The 21,884-nt window shown below is 45.2% G+C and overlaps 1 protein-coding gene across 1 annotated transcript in view; it reads right to left on the reverse strand.

Moving 5' to 3' along the window:
• Positions 1-21,884, reverse strand: part of LOC143808568 (ribonuclease H1-like) — a 180,323-nt gene that overhangs the window by 44,754 nt on the left and 113,685 nt on the right. Inside the window, exon 5 of the mRNA XM_077291379.1 lies at positions 19,906-19,990. Within this exon, the coding sequence (XP_077147494.1) occupies positions 19,906-19,990 (85 nt within the window). The remainder of the gene's footprint in view (positions 1-19,905; positions 19,991-21,884) is intronic.

The following is a 21,884-nucleotide window of genomic DNA, read 5'->3' on the forward strand; positions in this document are numbered from 1 at the left end:
ATGTCTTTAGTTAGATGTAGAATATTTGTATTATCTGCTGTGGTTATTTTTAGGATTTTAATACTGACCGCTTAGGATTCTGTCCTATCCTTTTCTATTTAGCTAGAAGTGCCTCTTTTGCTAAATCCTGTTTTTCTGCCTGCGTGTGTCTTTCCTCTTATACTCACAGTCAATATTTGTGGGGGGCTGCCTTTCCTTTGGGGTTCTGCTCTGAGGCAAGATAGAATTCCCATTTCCATCTATAGGGGTATTTAGTCCTCCGGCTGTGTCGAGGTGTCTAGGACGTGTTAGGTACACCCCACGGCTACTTCTAGTTGCGGTGTCAGTTTAGGGTTTGCGGTCAGTACAGGTACCACCTACTCCTGAGAAAGTCTCTCATGCGGCTCCAAGGTCACCGGATCATAACAGCCATGTTGCGTTTGGAGAGCCCCTGATGTGCCTAAACATTGAAATCCCCCACAAGTGACACCATTTTGGAAAGTAGACCCCCTAAGGAACTTATCTAGATGTGTTTTGAGAGCTTTGAACCCCCAAGTGTTTCACTAGTTTATAACGCAGAGCAGTGAAAATAAAAAATTTTAATTTTAATTTTTTTTTCACAAAAATGATTAGCCCCCAGTTTTGTATTTTCCCCAAGGGTAACAGGACAAATTGGACAACAACTTTTGGGGTCCAATTTCTCCTGAGTATGCCGATACCCCGTATGTGGGGGGGAACCACTGTTTGGGCGCATGGCAGATCTCGGAAGGGAAGGAGTGCCATTTGGAATGCAGACTTAGATGGATTGGTCTGCAGGCGTCACGTTGCATTTGTAGAGCCCCTGATGTACCCAAACAGTACAAACTCCTCACAAGTGATCCCATATTGGAAACTAGACCTCCCAAGGAACTTATCTAGATATGTTGTGAGAACTTTGAACCCCCAAGTGTTTCACTACAGTTTACAACGCAGAGCCGTGAAAATAAAAAAAATCTTTTTTTCCCACAAAAATGATTTTTAGCCCCCCAAATTTTTATTTTCCCAAAGATAACAAGAGAACTTGAACCCCAAAAGTTGTTGTCCAATTTGTCCCGAGTACGCTGATACCCCATATGTTGGGGTAAACCCCTGTTTGGGCGCATGGGAGAGCTCGGAAGGGAAGGAGCACTGTTTTACTTTTTCAATGCAGAATTGGCTGGAATTGAGATCGGACGCCATGTCGCGTTTGGAGAGCCCCTGATGTGCCTAAACAGTGGAAACCCCCCCAATTATAACTGAAACCCTAATCCAAACACACCCCTAACTCTAATTCCAACGGTAACCCTAACCACACCCCTAACCCTGACACACCCAACCCTAATCCCCACCGTAAATGTAATCCAAACCCTAACCCTAACTTTAGCTCCAACCCTAGCCCCAACCCTAACTCTAACCCTAGCCCTAACGGGAAAATGGAAATAAATACTTTAATTTTATTATTTTTCCCTAACTAAGGGGGTAATGAAGGGGGGTTTGATTTACTTTTATAGCGTTTTTTATATCGGATTTTTATGATTGGCAGCTGTCACACTAAAAGACGCTTTTTATAGCAAAAAAGTTTTTGCGTCTCCACATTGAGACCTATAATTTTTCCATATTTTGGTCCACAGTCACATGAGGTTTTGTTTTTTGCGGGACGAGTTGACGTTTTTATTGGTAACATTTTCGGGCACGTGACCTTTTTTGATCGCTTTTTATTGCGATTTTTGTGAGGCAGAATGACCAAAAACCAGCTATTCATGAATTTCTTTTGGGGGAGGAGTTTATACCGCTCCACGTTTGGTAAAATTGATAAAGCAGTTTTATTCGTCGGGTCAGTACGATTACAGCGATATCTCATTTATATTTTTTTATGTTTTGGTGCTTTTATATGATAAAAGCTATTTTATAGAAAAATTATTATTTTGGCATCGCTTTATTCTGAGGACTATAACTTTTTTATTTTTTGCTTATGATGCTGTGTGGCGGCTCGTTTTTTGCGGGACAAGATGACGTTTTCAGCGGTACCATGGTTATTTGGTTATTTATATCCATCTTTTTGATCGCGTGTTATTCCACTTTTTGTTCAGCGGTATGATAATAAAGCGTTTTTGGCTCATTTTTTTCTCTTCTTACGGTGTTCACTGAAGGGGTTAACTAGTGGGACAGTTTTATAGGTTGGGTTGTTAAGGATGCGGCGATACTAAATGTGTTTTGTTTTGTTTTTATTTAGATAAAGAAATGTATTTATGGGAATATTATATATTTTTTAATTTATCTATTTAGGAATTCATTTTTTTACTTTGTCCCGGGAGGGGGGGGGGGGGGGGGGACATCACAGATCGCTGATCTGACAGTTTGCACAGCACTGTCAGATCGGCGATCTTGCTTTCATTGCTGCAGGCTTACCAGCGCCTGCTCCGGACCCGGAAGTAATCCCTGCAGGACCCGGATGCAGCCCCGCGGCCATTTTGGATTTGGGGCCTGCAGGGATAGGAGGTAAGAGACCCTCGCAGCAACACGATCACATTGCGTTGCTCCGGGGGTCTCAGGAAAGCCCGCAGGGAGCCCCCTCCCTGCGCGATGCTTCCCTATACCGCCGGAACACTGCGATCATGTTTGATCGCAGTGTGCCGGGGGTTAATGTGCCAGGGGCGGTCCGTGACCGCTCCAGGCACATAGTGCCGAATGTCAGCTGACACCCGGCCGCGCTCCCCCCCATGAGCGTGGCCGATCAGCTATGATGTACTGTCCCGTCACTGGGAATTAAGTCCCAGGTCACCTTGATGGGATAGTATGTCATATGGGATTAAGGGGTTAAAGCTTTGTTTACACACCGTTTAACCCCTTAGTGACGGAGCCAAATTTTTGAAATCTGACCAGTGTCACTTTGTGGTAATAACTCTGGAACGCTTCAACAAATCCCAGTTATTTCGAGATTGGTTTTTCATGACACTATAATTTATGACAGTAATTTTAGGTTGATATGTTTTGTGTTTATTTATAAAAAAAATATCAGAAATATGAGAAAAATCAAAAAAATTAGCAGTTTTCAAACATTTCCCTCATGTCTGCTTTACATTAGCACCGTTTGTAAACTGTTTTTATTTTGTTAGCTTTCTAGGAGGTTTAAGAATGTAGCAGCAATTTTCTCTTTTTTTTTTTAATGAACTTTACAAAATTAATTTTTTTTAGGGAACTATCAATGTTAGAAGTGACTTTAGGGGTCCCGTATATTGGGAACCCCCCCCAAAGTGATACCATTTTAAAAACAGCACCCCCTGACATATTGAAAACAGCTGTCAGGTAGCTTAACCCTTTAGGTCAGTGTTTCTCAACTCCAGTCCTCAAGATGCCACAACAGGTCACGTTTTCAAGATTTCCTTGGAATTAATGCTTGAGCAGGTGATGAAATTATCACCTGTGCAATTCTATCGCCTATGCAATACTAAGGAAATCCTGAAAACATGACCTGTTGTGGGGTCTTGAGGACTGGAGTTGAGAAACACTGCTTTAGGTGCTCTTCAGGAATTAATGCAAATTGGCATGACAAATGAAAAAGTGTATTTTTACCACCTAAATGCCTCTAACGTCTGAACAGATTACTATAGCCGGCAGACTAAGGCCGCTATTTGGTCATGAATTGCCACGGCAAAACATCAGGACCACAAAATCATGATCTGAGAACACCAATTGGGATAAAGAGGAAGCCCCCACACTGTTAACTATTTATAATGAATTAGTCACTATTGACAGCAGCTTCTAAGGGGTTAAACAGATTTGGACGGTGCAAGCACTGATGTGGCTGATACAGTAAGTTGTCAGCTGTAGTGTACAGCCAACAGCTGCTGGATTGTCAATTGCATGGGGAGGCTATTCTCTTATATCGCAGGTCAGTTAAAAGACGTATAGGTGGTCATTAAGGGGTTAACGGAACATTAATCATGTGACAGAAATCCTCCCAGGGCATCTGATGAACCTATTTGTAGGCAACCTTTTGAGCTTGGTGTTAGAGATGGGTGAACCCAAACAGTAATGTTCAGCCATTCGGGTTCAGCTGCCCGAATATCAGGCGTTTGTCTCGCTGACATGTGCTTGGCAGCGCGGCAAACACCACTTCTGATTGGCGGTGAAATCATCCCCACCAGTCAGAGCCACGGTTCCCATACCGTCAGAAGCCAGCGCTCAGCTGTGATCTGAGGTATAAAGTTTACCTCCGCTCACTGGTATCAGCTGATGGGACAACTGCTCCCATCATCGGACACCTGCTGCCGCTAATAACCGTGAGAGCAGGAGCGGCAGATGGGAGTATTTATCAGCTGCTCCTGCACTGTAAATAAAAAAAATAAAAAAAAAAAAGTGTTGGTTCCCCCTATTTTTGATAACCAGCCAGGCTGCAACCCTCAGCTGTCTGCTTCAGTAAGGCTAGTTACCCAGCCGGGCTGAACTGCCGTGGCCTTGGTGACATCCCCGCTAGCACCGTGAGAAAAACTCACATGGTGCTAGCGGGGATGTCACCGAGGTCACGGCAGTTCAGCCCGGCTGGGAATGGAGCCTCACTGACCGGAGGTAACCTCGATTACATCACCACCGATGTCTGAGGCTGCGCTCGCAGCAGTTCAGTCACTGGTGGTTCTCAGCCTGGACAGTCGCATCTTGGCAAAGTCCAATTTGAAAACAGTTTTTCCCCCAGACATGGATTACAGCATGGGACAGAACGACAGAGAAGTATGGTATATTTTTTTTTATTTTATTTTTATTACAAGAGAACGAGGGTTTCAGTGGAATAGGCATATAAATAAAAATGGAAAACTGCTTAGTCTTATTTCAAATAAAGGACTTTATTCTGGCTGTGTCTTTACCATACAACTATAGGATTAGTAATGGATAGGTGTCTTCTAGACGCCTCTCCATTACCAAGCTGTGGGCTTGATGTCACCTAACAATACAAAGGTGACATAAACCCCACAAATACTACAGGGCAAGGGCAAGTGGGAAGAGCTGGGCAAAGCCCAGAATTGGCACGCTTCTAAGACGTGCCTTTTCTGGGCAGCGGCTGTCTGCTATTTTTAGGCTGGGGGCCCCCCCAATATCCATGGCCCCTTACCAGCCTGAGAATACCTGCACCCAGCTGCTGCTTTAGCAAGGCTCGTTGTCAAAAAAAGGAGGGAACCCCACGCCTTTTTTTTTTAAATTATATTTAAATCATTTTTAAAAAGTGTGGAGACCCCTCTATTCTTGATAACCAGCCTTTTTGAAGCTGACAGCTGAGGGCTGCAGCCCCCCAGCTGTGAGTTTTGCCTGGCTGGTTATCAATAATCCAGGGAAACCAATACTTTATTATTTATTTACAGCGCAGGAGCGGCTGAGTACTCCCATCCGCCGCTCCAGCTCTCACTGTTATTAGCGGCAACAGGTACTGGATGATGGGATCAGCTGTCCCATCAGCTGACACCAGTGACCGCAGGTAAACTTTATACCTCCGATCACAGAGGAGCGCTCACCCTGCATGGGAACCGTGGCTCTGACTAGCGGAGATGATTTCACTGCCAATCAGAAGGGGTGTTTGCGGCGCTGCCAAGCACATAACAGAGTGACAAACACCCGGTGTTTGGGCAGCCTAAGGCCTCTTTCACACTTTTTTTTTTTTTTTTTTTACAATCAGTCACAATCCGTCAATGTTGAAACACCAAGGTTACTTACCGGTAGCAGTTTTTTCCGGAACCCATGACGGCACACCTGAGAGAGGGGATCCGCCCAGTCAGCACAGGAAACCCTACTGAAAATAAAAGGGCGCTACCTCTGTCGCTTCAGTTGGTTTTGAGAGCATGAGAGGCCCCCCTGGTTAATACACATGGCAATCCATCACCACATCATATTAACTAAAAAGCACTCAAAACAATAGTGCACACCGAAGGGGTGATAAACGGGGGGAAATATACGGGTGCCGTCATGGGTTCCGGAAAAACCGGCTACCGGTAAGTAACCATGGTGTTTTCCCTTCCCTTAGGGAGGGACCACCGCTTGTAGTACCCTTCTACCAAATGTTAGGTCAGCAGAGGAAGAAATATCTAGCCGGTAGTGCTTGAAAAAAGTTGAGGGTGAGGACCAGGTAGCGGCCTTGCAAATTTGATCAATCGTTACCTCAGCCTTTTCTGCCCAGGAGGTAGCCATGGCTCTGGTGGAGTGAGCCTTGATGCCTTCAGGAACCGAAGTGCCACTTACAGAGTAGGATAAACTAATGGCCTCCCTGATCCATCTAGCAATAGTACTTAACCAGTTTTCCAGAAACATTGTTGTGACCACCATATGTCACTGAAGACCATAAACATCTTCCTTATAAATCATGATAGTTAGAAGAGAACAGAAGGAAGCTTTTTAGATTTATAAAAACAATAAATTTATTGTTTACAAAAGACACTCCATAAAAAAGAGACCGATAAAATATACATAATACAAAAACACACACAGACACGTTATTTGTAAATACCCGTGTGAATAACACAAAAGTGTAAAGAGACACCAGGACTGAAAAGGAGCGTACCACATAAATCATTAACTATCTGTATATTGTCATGTACCATAAATAAGGTGCTACCAAGCCTAAAAAACCAAGTGTTGCTGTTGATACAATAATCTATCTATCACCTCCTATATGTCCTATGCCATACGGACTGGAGGGGTGAGAGACGAAAGACCACGCGCTGTATACCCCGTAAGGTCCTGGGTACAGTGACCTTATGGACCCTGAGAACGCTGGTAGCCCTAAAAAAATACTTAATGTGATAAACACATGGAAGGCTGGTCTCACCTGGTGTGGAAACACTCCTGCACGCACCCCGACGCACGTTTCGCTACTTGTAAGCACTTGCTTTATCAAGGGGAATAGTGTCAATCGTTACCTCAGCCTTTTCTGCCCAGGAGGTAGCCATGGCTCTGGTGGAGTGAGCCTTGATGCCTTCAGGAACCGAAGTGCCACTTACAGAGTAGGATAAACTAATGGCCTCCCTGATCCATCTAGCAATAGTACTTTTAGCTACCCCACACCCTCTTTTGCTACCCTGAAAGGCTACGAATAGGGTTTGGTCTTTCCTCCACTGACTAGTTATAGATATGTACTGTAACAGATCTTCTTACATCTAGCATGTGGAACTTTTGTTCCCCCGGATTTCTAGGATTATTACAGAATGATGGTAAAGTAATCTCCCGACTCCTATGGAACTTTTGAACCACCTTGGGGAGATACGCCGGGTCTGGTCTTAGAACTATCCTGTCATCAAAAACCTGAGTATAAGGAGGGCATATTGACAGGGCCTGTAAATCACCTACCCTACGAGCCGATGTCAAGGCTACCAGTAGAACTGTTTTAAGGGTAAGTAACTTAGGTGATAACTCCTGTAAAGGCTCAAAAGGGTCTTTAGTTAGGGCTTCTAAGACTAAATTTAGATCCCAAGGAGGGATTTTTGGGACAATGACAGGTCGAGACCTACTACAGGATTTTATGAACGGTGAAACCCATCTATTTGAGGCAAGATTACAGTTGTATAGGGCCCCCATAGCTGAAACCTGAACTTTAAGGGTGCTGGTTGCTAACCCAAGATGTAATCCTGCTTGCAGAAATTCTAGGATGGGACTCACCTCCCCCAGTGGTTCACCCAGGAAGTTAAGAAATTTTTTCCATGTCCTACCATAGATCCTAGAGGTTATAGGTTTTCTGCTTTTCAATAGGGTGGAGACTAACCCTGGTGAGAATCCTTGGTGACTTAGTAACGCCCTCTCAAACTCCAGGCTGCCAGATGGAAGCCCTTCACCTGAGAGTGGGTCACTGGGCCCTGGGTTAGCAGGTCCGGAACTTCTGGCAGAATCCATGGGTCTATTACCGACATCTGCCTTAGAAGGGAGAACCATGGCCTCCTTGGCCAAAATGGAGCTATGAGGATTATTTTTGCTCGATCCTCTGATCTTCCAGACCACAGCTGGAATCATCACCATCAGGGGGGGGGAATGCGTAGGCCAGAGAGAACTTCTTAGGGCTTTTTCCACTGCCCATAGCTCTTTTTCATTTGAACCATGGTTCCTTTCCATCAGGGACCAGTTTCCTTGTACTGAGCGAGACCTCAGGTGAGCCCCCCAACCTGTACCGCTTGAGTCAGTCGTGATGATGTCTTTGACCGGTTTTTGCCACTGGACCACCATTGTCAGATGATCTTTAACCGTCAAAACTAGGGAATCCCTTACGCCCAGGGAGAGACAGATTTTCTTCTAAATGCCCTTTTAACAGTCTTTGAGCTGAGAGAACTTCCCACTGCAGCTGTCTTAGGTGGAATTGTGCCCATCCTACTGCCGGAATGCACAATATTAATGAGCCTAGCAGGGACATCGCCTTTCTTAGAGTCATTGCTGGTTGAGGTATTGCTGTACCAGCCAGGTTTATTATTTTGGTTACTTTGTTTTCTGGAAGGAGGCAGAGCGGACGCTCGGAGTCCAGCATTAACCCCAGGAAGGACTGTAGTTTTACTGGTACTAATCTTGACTTGGGGATATTTATTATCCAACCCAGCTCCATTAGAGTTGATGTTACCTCTGTTACTTGATGGGTGCAGTGGGACTCTTGACCTCCCTATTACAAGGAAATCGTCCAGGTATGGGACAATTACTACATCCTGGGACCGGAGGTATGACATTACTTCCACCATTACTTTGGTGAAGACCCTGGGAGCTGTAGACAGGCCGAATGGAAGGGCTGTATATTGGTAATGCTTTATTTGATTTTGAATATAGAGAGCCACTCAAGTATTTCTGATATTCCTGATGTATTGGGATATGGTAATACGCATCTCTTAAATCTATGAAGCAGTGTTGGAAGAGAAGTTTTGTGGTCGTGTTGATAGACTCCATCATGAAGGTGTAATTCTCTACCGACTGAGTTTCCTTAGATTGACTATAGTTCTCCAAGAGCCATCCGGTTTTTGGATTAAGAAGAGGGGGGAGTAAAAACCTCCTCTTTCTTCCCGAGCCGGGACTTCCTGAAGAACATTTTTGTGAATGAGTCCCAAGACTTCCGTCTCCAGGGCAAATTGCTCCTGCTGGGACCTCCTTCGGGGTGTTATTACAAAATTTTGTCTGGGTGGACGGATTAATTTTATTTTTAGGCCGTCTTTGATAATATTTAAGACCCAGGTACTGGGGGAGATGTTTATCCAGGCCGGGAAGAAGAAGAGGGAGAGTGTTGTGAATTCGGTTTGTGGGCTCCCCCGGTGGTCTGTTATGGTAGTGTCTCTTATGTGCCTTCCTCCATCTCTGATTACCTGTCGCCACCCTCTAGGGGAGTTTCCTATTTAAGGCTGCTTGGCTGTTAGTCACATGCCGGCCAACAATGTGCTAGTAGCATTCTGTTGCATTCACCTGCCTCAAGTTCCAGTTCAGCTAAGTTGAATTTACCTCCAGTGAGGAACCCCAAAAGATGATAGTAGGCCCCCACAGATATTGACGGTGAGTTCAGAGGAAATGACATACGTAGGATGAACAGCAGATTTAGCACAGTGAGTTCCGCTTACTAGATAGCAGAAGGACAGGAAAGAGTTACTTCACGGTCGACCTAAAAATCACTATTCAAAAACACCATCCAGAAATTACTTTAAACTCCAGTGACAACTCATGCCACTGGAGTAGTAATTTTCTGTCCACAAGAGCTTCCAGCACTGAAGGGTCACATTGCAGATAGCTGGACAAAAATAGCAAAACAAGAAACAAAATTCAACTTAGCTGAACTGGAACTTGAGGCAGGTGAATGCAACAGAATGCTACTAGCACATTGTTGGCCGGCATGTGACTAACAGCCAAGCAGCCTTAAATAGGAAACTCCCCTAGAGGGTGGCGACAGGTAATCAGAGATGGAGGAAGGCACATAAGAGACACTACCATAACAGACCACCGGGGGAGCCCACAAACCGAATTCACAACAGGAGAGCCTCCCTCCCACCTCTGGCGTAATGTCATTGGGGGGGGGGGATTTTTTTTTGCTGATGTAGAGGGCCCTTGAAACATGTAGCCCGAACCTCTTATCTTTAAAGTCCCAATTTCTCCTCTCCCCTGGGGTGCAACCTCTTAAATAATCTCCTCCGAAAGAAAGGTTTCTTGGGATCTTTAGGGATATTGGGAAAGACTTTATCCCCTGCATGTTCCAGGATTTCTTCTAGTTTTTTGCCAAAAAGTTGGCCGTCACATGGAATGGAGCACAGCTTATGTTTAGATGGCAAATACCCCGGACAACACTTGAGCCAAAGGGCTCTTCGTGCCGCATTGGGCAAGCTTCCTGCTCTAGCTGTTAGTCTTGCAGAGTCTGCGGAAGAGTCTGCCAAAAAAGCTGCTGCTCCTTGCACTAAGGATATGTTTGCAAGGATGTCGTCTCTAGGTACTTTGTCCCTTAGCTGATCCTCCATCTGCTGTAGCCAGACCACGAGCCGTACATGTTCCAGCAATTGCTGGCTTTAGGCCCCCCGCTGAGGCTTCCCAGATGTGTCTCAGAAAACCATCTGCTTTTTTATCAAGGTAGATCTTTTAGAACACCCGAGTCTTCTAGTGGAAGGGACGATTTTTAAATTTTTTTTTTTAAAAGATATGGCTACTAAACCGTCAATTTTAGAGATCTTCTCCCAGGATTCAGAGTCTTTTTCCTCAAAAGGATATCTCCTTTTGGATGAAGGCAAAGTACCGTTTTCTTCCACTCTCAATTAATGCTTTGATTTTCGCATTGACCGGAAACATAAGTTTCCTTTTCTCTTCTAAGCCACCAAACATGACATCCTCTAGTGACCTAGGTGTCTTCTCCTCCTTAAGACCCATTGCAGATCTAACTGCTTTAACTAATTTGTCTACGTCCTCAGTTGGGAAACAAGGGCAACCCCCTGTATCACTGTCTGAGGAGGAATCTGAAGACTGGATAGAGGCAGAGGAAGATCTGGATGTTTTATGACCTTCCAGTCTGAGAGGCATCCGACTCTGTAGACGCTATGCGGCTTTTCCTCCTTGGTTTATTAAGGGCCATTTTTAAGGAGTCTTATTTCTGCCTGTATTATGGCTTTAAGGCTAGTGGCGAAATTAGGGGTTTCTTCCTGTATGGTTTTATTAATGCAGTTAGTACAGAGATCCTTCTGCCACTGAACTGCAAGCGGGACTTTACAAAGGGCACACTCTGTTCTTTGTTTTACTGCTAGACTTCCTCGACCCCTAGTGATCAAACAGAAACAAATGGACCCTGTTACCATAATGGTGACATTCACATAGATCACTCACCACCTCCGACAGTCAAGGGTACCAGTTTTGGAGGCTGGACAGATGCACGTGCAGCGTCCCTTCTGGACGCCGAGGAGTCTTGCCGGACAGGACGACTGCTGCTCCTACCACTTGAACGTCTGCTGATCCTGGTATGTTGGTGGCTCAGCAACGCATCTGGCGAGAGCTCCTGCTGCTGCTCTAGCTGCCCCACTTCCATGATGAAGTTTCTGGGCACGAGTGCGTCTTCTGTGGTCATCACTCCTTTTATGGGGGATCCACTGCACTCCCTGCCTCCTCCGGTGCCCAAAAGTGGTCCCTCCCCTCCTGCCATGCCGCAGGAGTCCTTTTCCACTGGCCGGCATTATCTTCATGGGCGCCGCCATCTTGGATCAGACGCCCGCCTCCAACATCACGCGGGCACGCCCATTCCCAGCGTGACTTGCGCAAGACGTCAGACTGGCGACCTGGAAGCGGCCGCTGCATCTGGACGCCGGCAGAGAGAGGAGGGTGGCGTGGCAGCCATGGAAGGAGCCCGGCCATCCGACCATGCTGCACAGACGCTCGCTCGGACACAGAGCCCCGGAGGACATACGAACGGTGCATCCAGAACCCGAACCTGACGCACAGGCGCTGCCTGTTCTTCCATGCCGGGACAGGAGCTGGGTAAGAGGAACTTCACCGCCGTGTTCAGCACGAGGGTCCGTGTCAGGACAGGAAACCCAACTGAAGCGACAGAGGTACTGCCCTTTTATTTTCAGTAGGGTTTCCTGTCCTGACGAGGCGGATCCCCTCTCAGGTGTGCAGTCATGGGGGGAAGGAAAAGACGGATCCTGTGCCGATTGTAAAAAACGGATGCACTGGAGCTGTTTGATGGTTCCAGTGTATCCTAGAAGGCTATGTGCACACGTTGTGTATGCGTCTTTGCTGCGGTTTTTCGCTGCGAAAGCGCTTACACAACAGCCCATGATAAATATAAAAAAATCGTGATATTCTTACCCTCTCTGCGTCCCATGTAGCCCCTGCAGTCTTCCCGATGCTCGGTTCCCAGTGATGCATAGCGAGATAATAACCTGTGATGACATAGCGGTCTTGCGAGACCGCTACTTCATCGGGTCATTTCGCTATGCATCCCTGGGAATCGGAGCTGCCGGCAGCATCGGGGGGCCGTGGGAAGGCTGCGGGGGACACAAGGTGGTAAGAATATCACGATTTTTTTTTTTTTTTTTTTTTCTTTTAACCCCTTAATCCCGTATGACGTACTATACCGTCGAGGTGGGGTGGGCCTTAATTCCCGGTGACGGTATAGTACGTCATACGCGATCGGCCGCGCTCACGGGGGGAGCGCGGCCGATCGCGGCCGGGTGTCGGCTGCATATCGCAGCTGACATCCGGCACTATGTGCCAGGAGCGGTCACGGACCGCCCCCGGCACATTAACCCCCGGCACACCGCGATCAAACATGATCGCGGTGTACCGGCGGTACAGGGAAGCATCGCGCAGGGAGGGGGCTCCCTGCGTGCTTCCCTGAGACGATCGGTACAAGGTGATGTACTCACCTCGTACCGAACGTCTTCTCCCTGCAGGCCCCGGATCCAAAATGGCCGAGGGGCTGTATCCGGGTCCTGCAGGGAGCACTTCCGGGTCGGAGCAGGCTGCAGATGAAAGCTGCAGCCTGCACGGCTGTAAGTGAGATCGGAGATCTCACAGAGTGCTGTGCACACTGTGAGATCAGCGATCTGTAATGTCCCCCCCTGGGACAAAGTAAAAAAAAAAATTTCCACATGTGTAAAAAAAAATAAAAAAAATTCCTAAATAAATAATAATAAAAAAAAAAAATATTATTCCCATAAATACATTTCTTTATCTAAAAAAACCAAACAAAAACAATAAAAGTACACATATTTAGTATCGCCGCGTCCGTAACGACCCAACCTATAAAACTGGCCCACTAGTTAACCCCTTCAGTAAACACCGTAAGAAAAAAAAAAAAAAAACGAGGCAAAAAACAACGCTTTATTACCATACCGCCGAACAAAAAGTGGAATAACACGCGATCAAAAAGACTGATATAAATATCCATGGTACCGCTGAAAACGTCATCTTGTCCCGCAAAAAACGAGCCGCCATACAGCATCATCAGCAAAAAAATAAAAAAGTTATAGTCCTGAGAATAAAGCGATACCAAAATAATTATTTTTTCTATAAAATAGTTTTTATCGTATAAAAGCGTCAAAACATAAAAAAATGATATAAATGAGGTATCGCTGTAATCGTACTGACCCGACGAATAAAACTGCTTTATCAATTTTACCAAGCGCAGAACGGTATAAACGCCTCTCCCAAAAGAAATTCATGAATAGCTGGTTTTTGGTTATTCTGCCTCACAAAAATCGGAATAAAAAGTGATAAAAAATGGTCACGTGTCCGAAAATGTTACCAATAAAAACGTCAACTCGTCCCGCAAAAAACAAGACCTCACATGACTCTGTGGACCAAAATGTGGAAAAATTATAGGTCTCAAAATGTGGAGACGCAAAAACTTTTTTGCTATAAAAAGCGTCTTTTAGTCTGGTTTCACACTTGCGTTTTTATCTGCATGCGTTTTTTAAAAAACCGCATGTGTGAAAAAATGCATGTAAACGCGGTAAAACGCATGCGTTTTTATAGAAAAACACAAGAAAACAAGAAAAAAACAAAAAACCCTAACCCTACCCCTAACCTGAAATACGTGGCACTTAAATACGTGGCACTTAAATACGTGGCACTTAAATACGTGGCACTTAAATACGTGGCACTTAAATACGTGGCACTTAAATACGTGGCACTTAAATACGTGGCACTTAAATACGTGGCACTTAAATACGTGGCACTTAAATACGTGGCACTTAAATACGTGGCACTTAAATACGTGGCACTTATATACGTGGCACTTATATACGTGGCACTTATATACGTGGCACTTACATACGTGGCACTTACATACGTGGCACTTACATACGTGGCACTTACATACGTGGCACTTACATACGTGGCACTTACATACGTGGCACTTACATACGTGGCACTTACATACGTGGCACTTACATACGTGGCACTTACATACGTGGCACTTACATACGTGGCACTTACATACGTGGCACTTACATACGTGGCACTTACATACGTGGCACTTATGACTGTCAGAAAATGTTCAGTAAACGGTTAGGGGTGAGGTTAGGGTTTCAGGTAGAATTGGGGAGTTTCCACTGTCCAGGCACATCAGGGGCTCTCCAAACGCGACATGGCGTCCAATCTCAATTCCAGCCAATTCTGCGTTGAAAAAGTAAAACAGTGCTCCTTCCCTTCCGAGCTCTCCCGTGCGTCCAAAAAGGGGTTTACCCCAACATATGGGGTATCAGCGTACTAGGGACAAATTGAACAACAACTTCTGGGGTCCAAGTTCTCTTGTTATCCTTGGGAAAATAAAAATTTGGGGGGCTAAAAATCATTTTTGTGGGGAAAAAAATATGTTTTATTTTCACGGCTCTGCGTTGTAAACTGTAGTGAAACACTTGGGGGTTCAAAGTTCTCACAACACATCTAGATAAGTTCCTTGGGAGGTCTAGTTTCCAATATGGGGTCACTTGTGGGGGGTTTGTACTATTTGGGTACATCAGGGGCTCTGCAAATGCAACGTGACGCCTGCAGACCAATCCATTTAAGTCTGCATTCCAAATGGCGCTCCTTCCCTTCCGAGCTCTGTCATGCGCCCAAACAGTGGTTCCCCCCCACATAGGGGGTATCAGCGTACTCAGGACAAATTGGACAACAACTTCTAGGGTCCAATTTATCCTGATACCCTTGTGAAAATACAAAACTGGGGGCTAAATTTCATTTTTGTGAAAAAAAAAAAAAATTATTTTCACGGCTCTGCGTTATAAACTGTAGTGAAACACTTGGGGGTTCAAAGCTCTCAAAACACATCTAGATAAGTTCCTTAGGGGGTCTACTTTCCAAAATGGTGTCACTTGTGGGGGGGTTTAATGTTTAGGCACATCAGGGGCTCTCCAAACGCAACATGGCATCCCATCTTAATTCCAGTCAATTTTGCATTGAAAAGTAAAATAGCGCTTCTTCCCTTCTGAGCTCTGCTATGCGCCCAAACAATGGTTTACACCCACATATGGGGTATCGTCGTACTCAGGACAAATTGCACAACAACTTTTGTGGTCTAATTTCTTCTCTTACCCTTGGGGAAATAAAAAAATGGGGGTGAAAAGATCATTTTTGTGAAAAAATATGATTTTTTATTTTTACGGCTCTGCATTATAAACTTCTGTGAAGCACTTGTTGGGTCAAAGTGCTCACCACACATCTAGATAAGTTCCTTAGGGGGTCTACTTTCCAAAATGGTGTCACTTGTTAGGGGTTTCAATGTTTAGGCACATCAAGGGCTCTCTAAATGCAACATGGCGTCCCATCTCAATTCCAGTCAATTTTGCATTGAAAAGTCAAATGGCGCTCCTTCCCTTCCGAGCTCTGCCCTGCGCCCAAACAATGGTTTACACCCACATATGGGGTATCAGCGTACTCAGGACAAATTGCACAACAATTTTTGGGGTCCAATTTCTTCTCTCACCCTTGGGAAAATAAAAAATTGGGGGTGAAAAGATCATTTTTATGAAAAAATATGATTTTTTATTTTTACGGCTCTGCATTATAAACTTCTGTAAAGCACTTGTTGGGTCAAAGTGCTCACCACACATCTAGATAAGTTCCTTAGGGGGTCTACTTTCCAAAATGGTGTCACTTGTTAGGGGTTTCAATGTTTAGGCACATCAGGGGCTCTCCAAATGCAACATGGCGTCCCATCTCAATTCCAGTCAATTTTGCATTGAAAAGTCAAATGGCGCTCCTTTGCTTCCAAGCTCTGCCATGCGCCCAAACTGTGGTTTACCCCCACATATGGGGTATCAGCGTACTCAGGACAAATTGTACAACAACTTTTGGGGTCTATTTTCTCCTGTTACCCTTGGTAAAATAAAACAAATTGGAGCTGAAATAAATTTTGTGTGAAAAAAAGTTAAATGTTCATTTTTATTTAAACATTCCAAAAATTCCTGTGAAACACCTGAAGGGTTAATAAACTTCTTGAAAGTGGTTTTGAGTACCTTGAGGGGTGCAGTTTTTAGAATGGTGTCACACTTGGGTATTTTCTATCATATAGACCCGTCAAAATGACTTCAAATGAGATGTGGTCCCTAAAAAAAAAATGGTGTTGTAAAAATGAGAAATTGCTGGTCAACTTTTAACCCTTATAACTCCCTAACAAAAAAATGTTGGTTCCAAAATTGTGCTGATGTAAAGTAGACATGTGGGAAATGTTATTTATTAAGTATTTTGTGTGACATATGTCTGTGATTTAAGGGCATAAAAATTCAAAGTTGGAAAATTGCGAAATTTTCAAAATTTTCGCCAAATATTTGTTTTTTTCACAAATAAACGCAAGTTATATCGAATAAGTTTTACCACTAACATGAAGTACAATATGTCACGAGAAAACAATGTCAGAATCGCCAAGATCCGTTGAAGCGTTCCAGAGTTATAACCTCATAAAGGGACAGTGGTCAGAATTGTAAAAATTGGCCCGGTCATTAACGTGCAAACCACCCTCGGGGCTTAAGGGGTTAACATTATATCTTTTTACTTTTGATGCTGCATAGGCAGCATCAATAGTAAAAAGAATTTCCCTGACTGGAAGTTCTTCCGCGCATGCTCAGTTTGAAAGGACGGCATCTGTCGCTGGATTCCTGCTTTTCACAGTCAGCGACGGATCCTGCGTCCATAGGCTTCCATTATAGCCAACGATTGACAGTGCAGCATCGTCGCTGAGCGATGTTCCAACGTACAGAAAAAAATATAAAATAAATGTTCCTGTGCGTTGTCTCCGCCCGACGGACAGCGATTTTACGACGGATCCAGTGCACGACATGAAACCGAAGGCCATCTGTCGATAATACAAGTCTATGAGAAAAAAACGGATCCAGCAGCACCATTTGTGGGATTCCGTGTTTTTTTTTTTTTTTTCACAAAACGACGTTTTGTGACGGAAAAAGAAATACGGAAGTGTGAAAGAAGACTAACCCATACAGTAACACGGACTCCTTGGAGAAGTCAGTGTTCAGTGTCCGTGCCCGAACAGTAGGTGTTCAGTACGGACGCAGAACTTTACTGTTCGGGTTCAACAATCTCTATCCTCAGCTACTGCACCTGGCCGAGAAGGAGCTGAGGTAGAAACGTCCTTCATGGCATGCAGCCCCGTACTTCTGTATATGGTTGCATGTCATCAAAAATGACTATGCGTGTCAGTGCTGACACACGTCAAAGGTTTGCCATCACGGCTCCAGGGACTGGTGATAAATATTCCCAGCATATACAGGTTGTGTGACGGGAGGCTCTGGTGAGATGAGAGTATCTTTACAGTCTCTCACGGTGAGTCTCTGCCTAAACTATTCTTCACTTTCCAATGAGAGGACCACCATGAGAAATTACTACTAGAGTAAACTGGCAGTGGCAATATACCTTACTGTGTAATGCTTTAACCCCTTCCCATCAAATTAGCTTTTTTGTGGTATTTTTTTCCCAGAGCCAAAACTTTATTATTCTTCCAAAGACAAAGCCGTACGAGATCTTGTTTTTTGTTTTTCTTTTTAGGACAAGTTGTTTTTCTGCACATAGCTGGATATTTGCTTTCTTTACAATTGCTTGATAGACACCAAGCTTACATGTTTTTGATGTTTTTAGTGATACCACTTTTGGGTGACTACGACATTTTGATAACTTTGTACTGTACGGTTTTCTCTTTGGCAAAGTGCAGTGACCAAAAAATGGCAATTCTGGAATCTCAATTCCTGGCAACGTTTTGATAAAAAAGAAAAAAAAAAAAAATAATAGTTTGTTCTAAAGTCCCCCTAGGGTACTTAAACCTTACTATCATAATAGTAAGTATGGGGATCTTCAGCATATTCCATAGCGGTCATAGCATCCCACTGTCACCCCACAACAACATGCCCCCCAGAGCATGAAATTTAAATGCTGCTGTGAGAATGACCGTGGCATTTAAGAAGTTAACAGGCGTTGGCCGTATTTCTTGCATGTGTGATCCCGGCCTGACTCTCGCATGTTAATACCCGGCATTGCCGCCGTCACTCAGGAGCAGAGCGTGCAGCCGCATAGCAATACATGGAGCCGCACGCTCCGCTCCTGAGTGACGGCGGCAATGCCGGGTATTAACATGTAAGACTAGGTCGTATTTCTCACATGTGTGATCCCGCCCTTAGAGGCAGATCCTGAATGTGATGGAGCGCCCCCACACCGCCGCAGGGCCGAGGGGTACCCGGAGCCGGGCCTCTAGGTCTCAGTCCTGGGGTTGTCACGGTGGCTAGACCCGGTCCGTGGCCCTGTCTGTCAGTGGGGGACGTCCGGTGCAATAAGCGATGTTGTAGCGGTGCAGTTGTGGGGTGCAGGTCGCGGTAAATAACGAGGACACCAGGTTGCAGTCTCTTTACCTCTTTACTGAAGCTCTCTGGGTCCTCAGTCCGGAATACGGCTCACCAGGCTGCGCAAGTCCGGCCGGTCCAATGGCACTTCCAGAGCTCTCCTTGCAGGTGGAAATCGGTGCCTTCCTTCTAGCGCTATGTGTTGCAGTCCTTCCCTGCTGTGCTTACGGAAAGTACCCCACAACTGTTGTGTCTGTTTCTCGTGTTCCCTCACAACAACTTAATTCGCAATGATCTTCCTCGTCCCTCCAGATACTATGGTAGGAACGCACCCGTATGACGGGGAGGCTCGGAGATCTTCCGGGACTCTATCTGCGCCCCTCTCCTGTTGGTACCCCCCTTTGCCTTCCTGGGTGATGCGTGAGACAGTCCACCTCAAGCTAACTGCCCTGCCGTAGGTCTGAGGTATGGCTTGAAACTCTTTACCTCCTCGGCGTTCCGGCCACCGGTAGTGCGCCTCAGTAAGGTGCTGCCTCTTTCAGCACAACCCTCACTGGTATCTCCTTTCGCTTGATTTCGTTTCTCACTCAGCACAATCTATCTCGCTTCTTAGTCCTTCCTTGGGCACCGCCGCTATGCTGAGCAGGCACGGTCCCTTTACGTTCTTTCCATGCCAAGCCTCTGCCAGGATCCCACCCCTGGCAGAGACCCTACAGTCTCTCCCTTCACAACACCCTCTGCCACCAGGTGTTGCTCCGTTCAATCCCGTCAGCGTTCTCACTAACTTCCTGCCTGACCCCCAGTTTACCCACTATGGTGGGGAGTGGCCTAATGAATAGCACCCTTAGCTCCCCCCGGAGGCCCAGCTGTGAAATGTATTGGTGACTGATACCTGCTCAGAGAACTCCTTCCGTGCCATCGAACGCAGCATGGCCCCCCTTAGTGGCTGAACCATGCTACTGCAACGACCAGGACTCTGGGGCGCTGCAGTGACAACCAACATCTCCGGGCTATGATGTACGCTCAGCTTCTGAGCCCGCATCAAACACAGGAACCAAACTGCACCAGTAAGGGGTTCATACAGGTTACAGATTTCTGACATCTACACAACCTTTCCAGTATAAAACAAGTCATTCAGAATGAATCTACTTACCCTTAACAGTATACTCGCTGTCAGTATGAACAGTCAGGCTGGTAATATTGTTATCACGGGCTTGTTGTACCGCTGTTCTGGCTGCCTAATAAAGGGAGACTGATATAAGTGTCATGCTGATTGATTCATACTTGTTCTCTGTTTGAAGATGTGTCTTTTCAAAAACAATTTCAACAGCTGTTTGAAAATTGATGACATTTTTTAAGCTGTTATCTGCTCTTCAGAAGTAACAGGGCCACAATGCAATTTTAATATACAGTTGTAAACCAAATTATTGATTTCCTCTTTGCAAATTAGTATTAAAGGGAACCTGGATTGTGCACAGTAACCTACAGATAGAGTCATGTCAGCGCCGTCAACCTGATTAAAATTATATCTTGGTGGATAAAATCCATCTTGGGTTACAAAAGTTGCATGACTTGAACCCTATAAAAAACCTTTGATGAGGTTTGAAAAAGGAGGTTGCAGAATGGAAACCCAAGAATGTTAGTGAACTGGAGACCACGGTCACTGCATGTCTATGCATCACATTTACAGCTGATCTTAAAGGGAACCTGTCACCAGTTTTGGCTGATAAGAGGATACAGCCATCACCTTTCGGAACTCATGTACAGCATTCTATAATGCTGTATATCTGCCCCCAACCAGACCTGCAAGAGTAGAAAAATAACATTCACCTGGCGGGCGTTCCAGTCTGATGGGAGTCGATGGTCTTGGTCTGGCAACCACCTTATTGAGATGCCACCCTCCTGCTTGCTTCATATGGATGATCTGTCTCCTCGGCACCACGCTCCTGCGCCGGGGGAATTCTCCGTCCGGTTGAGGGCAGAGCATAGTACTGCAGTGCGCAGGTGCCAGTAAAGGTCAAAGAGACCCGGCGCCTGCGCACTGCAGTACTTTGCTCTGCCTCGACAGGGCACAGAAGAATGCTTGCGCAGAAGCCCTGTGTCAAGAACACTGTGGATGACGAAGGGACGTGTCATCCACATGAAGCAAGCAGGAGGATGGGAATCATAAGAAGATGGGAGGCGCCGGACCAAGATTAGTGATGCCCCTCAGACCAGACCATTTTTCTTCTCTTACAGGTCGGATTGGGGGAAGATATACAGCATTATAGAATGCTGTATATCAGCCCTGAAAGGTGGTGGCCGTATCTTAGCGGCCAAACCTGGTGGCAGGTTCCCTTTAACAGTCAAAGGTGATCTACAAAGTACTAAAGACGCTAGTCATGAAAGGGTGAGATTCTAAAACTGCATCAGTCATTAAAAGTGCCATTTTGTTATGAACTTGGAGATAAACTTTTAGATTGTGTTGAATGATTCAAGTGGTTCTTGTTGGATTAGTTTATTTGCAAACAGAAAGTAAACATTTTGCTAGTGAACCAAATCTATTTTTTCCTTGCATATCTGCACAGTAAGAATACAATAATCACATACAGCACAATAGCCTTAACCCCTTCATGACCTTGGGATTTTCTGTTTTTCCATGTTCATTTTTCACTCCCCTCCTTCCCTGAGCCATAACTTTATTTTTCCGTCAATATGGCAATGTGAGGGCTTATTTTTTGCGGGATGAGTTGTACTTTTGAACGACATTGTTTTAGCATGTCATGTACTAGAAAACAGGAAAAAAAATCCAAGTGCGGTAAAATTGCAAAAAAAGTGCAATCCCACACTTGTTTGGCTTTTTTGCTAGGTTCACTAAATGCTAAAACTGACCTGCCATTATGATTCTCCAGGTCACTACGAGTTCATAAACATGAGGATGAATGACCTCGGGGAGATCAAAACATCCAATACCCCGAAACAGCTGTCTGTGGATGGATACCATGTTTTGGCATAGGTGGTTTTCCTTTATTGGATGCTGCCCTTCCCGTGGTTGTTCCTTCCCGGTGAAAGACCTGGCTATTCATTGCTTGCGTTGAGAAACACGTGATGGTGTCTCCGCGGCTTTTCTACATGCATTATGAGTTCATAGAC

Source organism: Ranitomeya variabilis, chromosome 2 (assembly GCF_051348905.1).
Source record: "Ranitomeya variabilis isolate aRanVar5 chromosome 2, aRanVar5.hap1, whole genome shotgun sequence".
NCBI classification, from domain to species: domain Eukaryota; kingdom Metazoa; phylum Chordata; class Amphibia; order Anura; family Dendrobatidae; genus Ranitomeya; species Ranitomeya variabilis.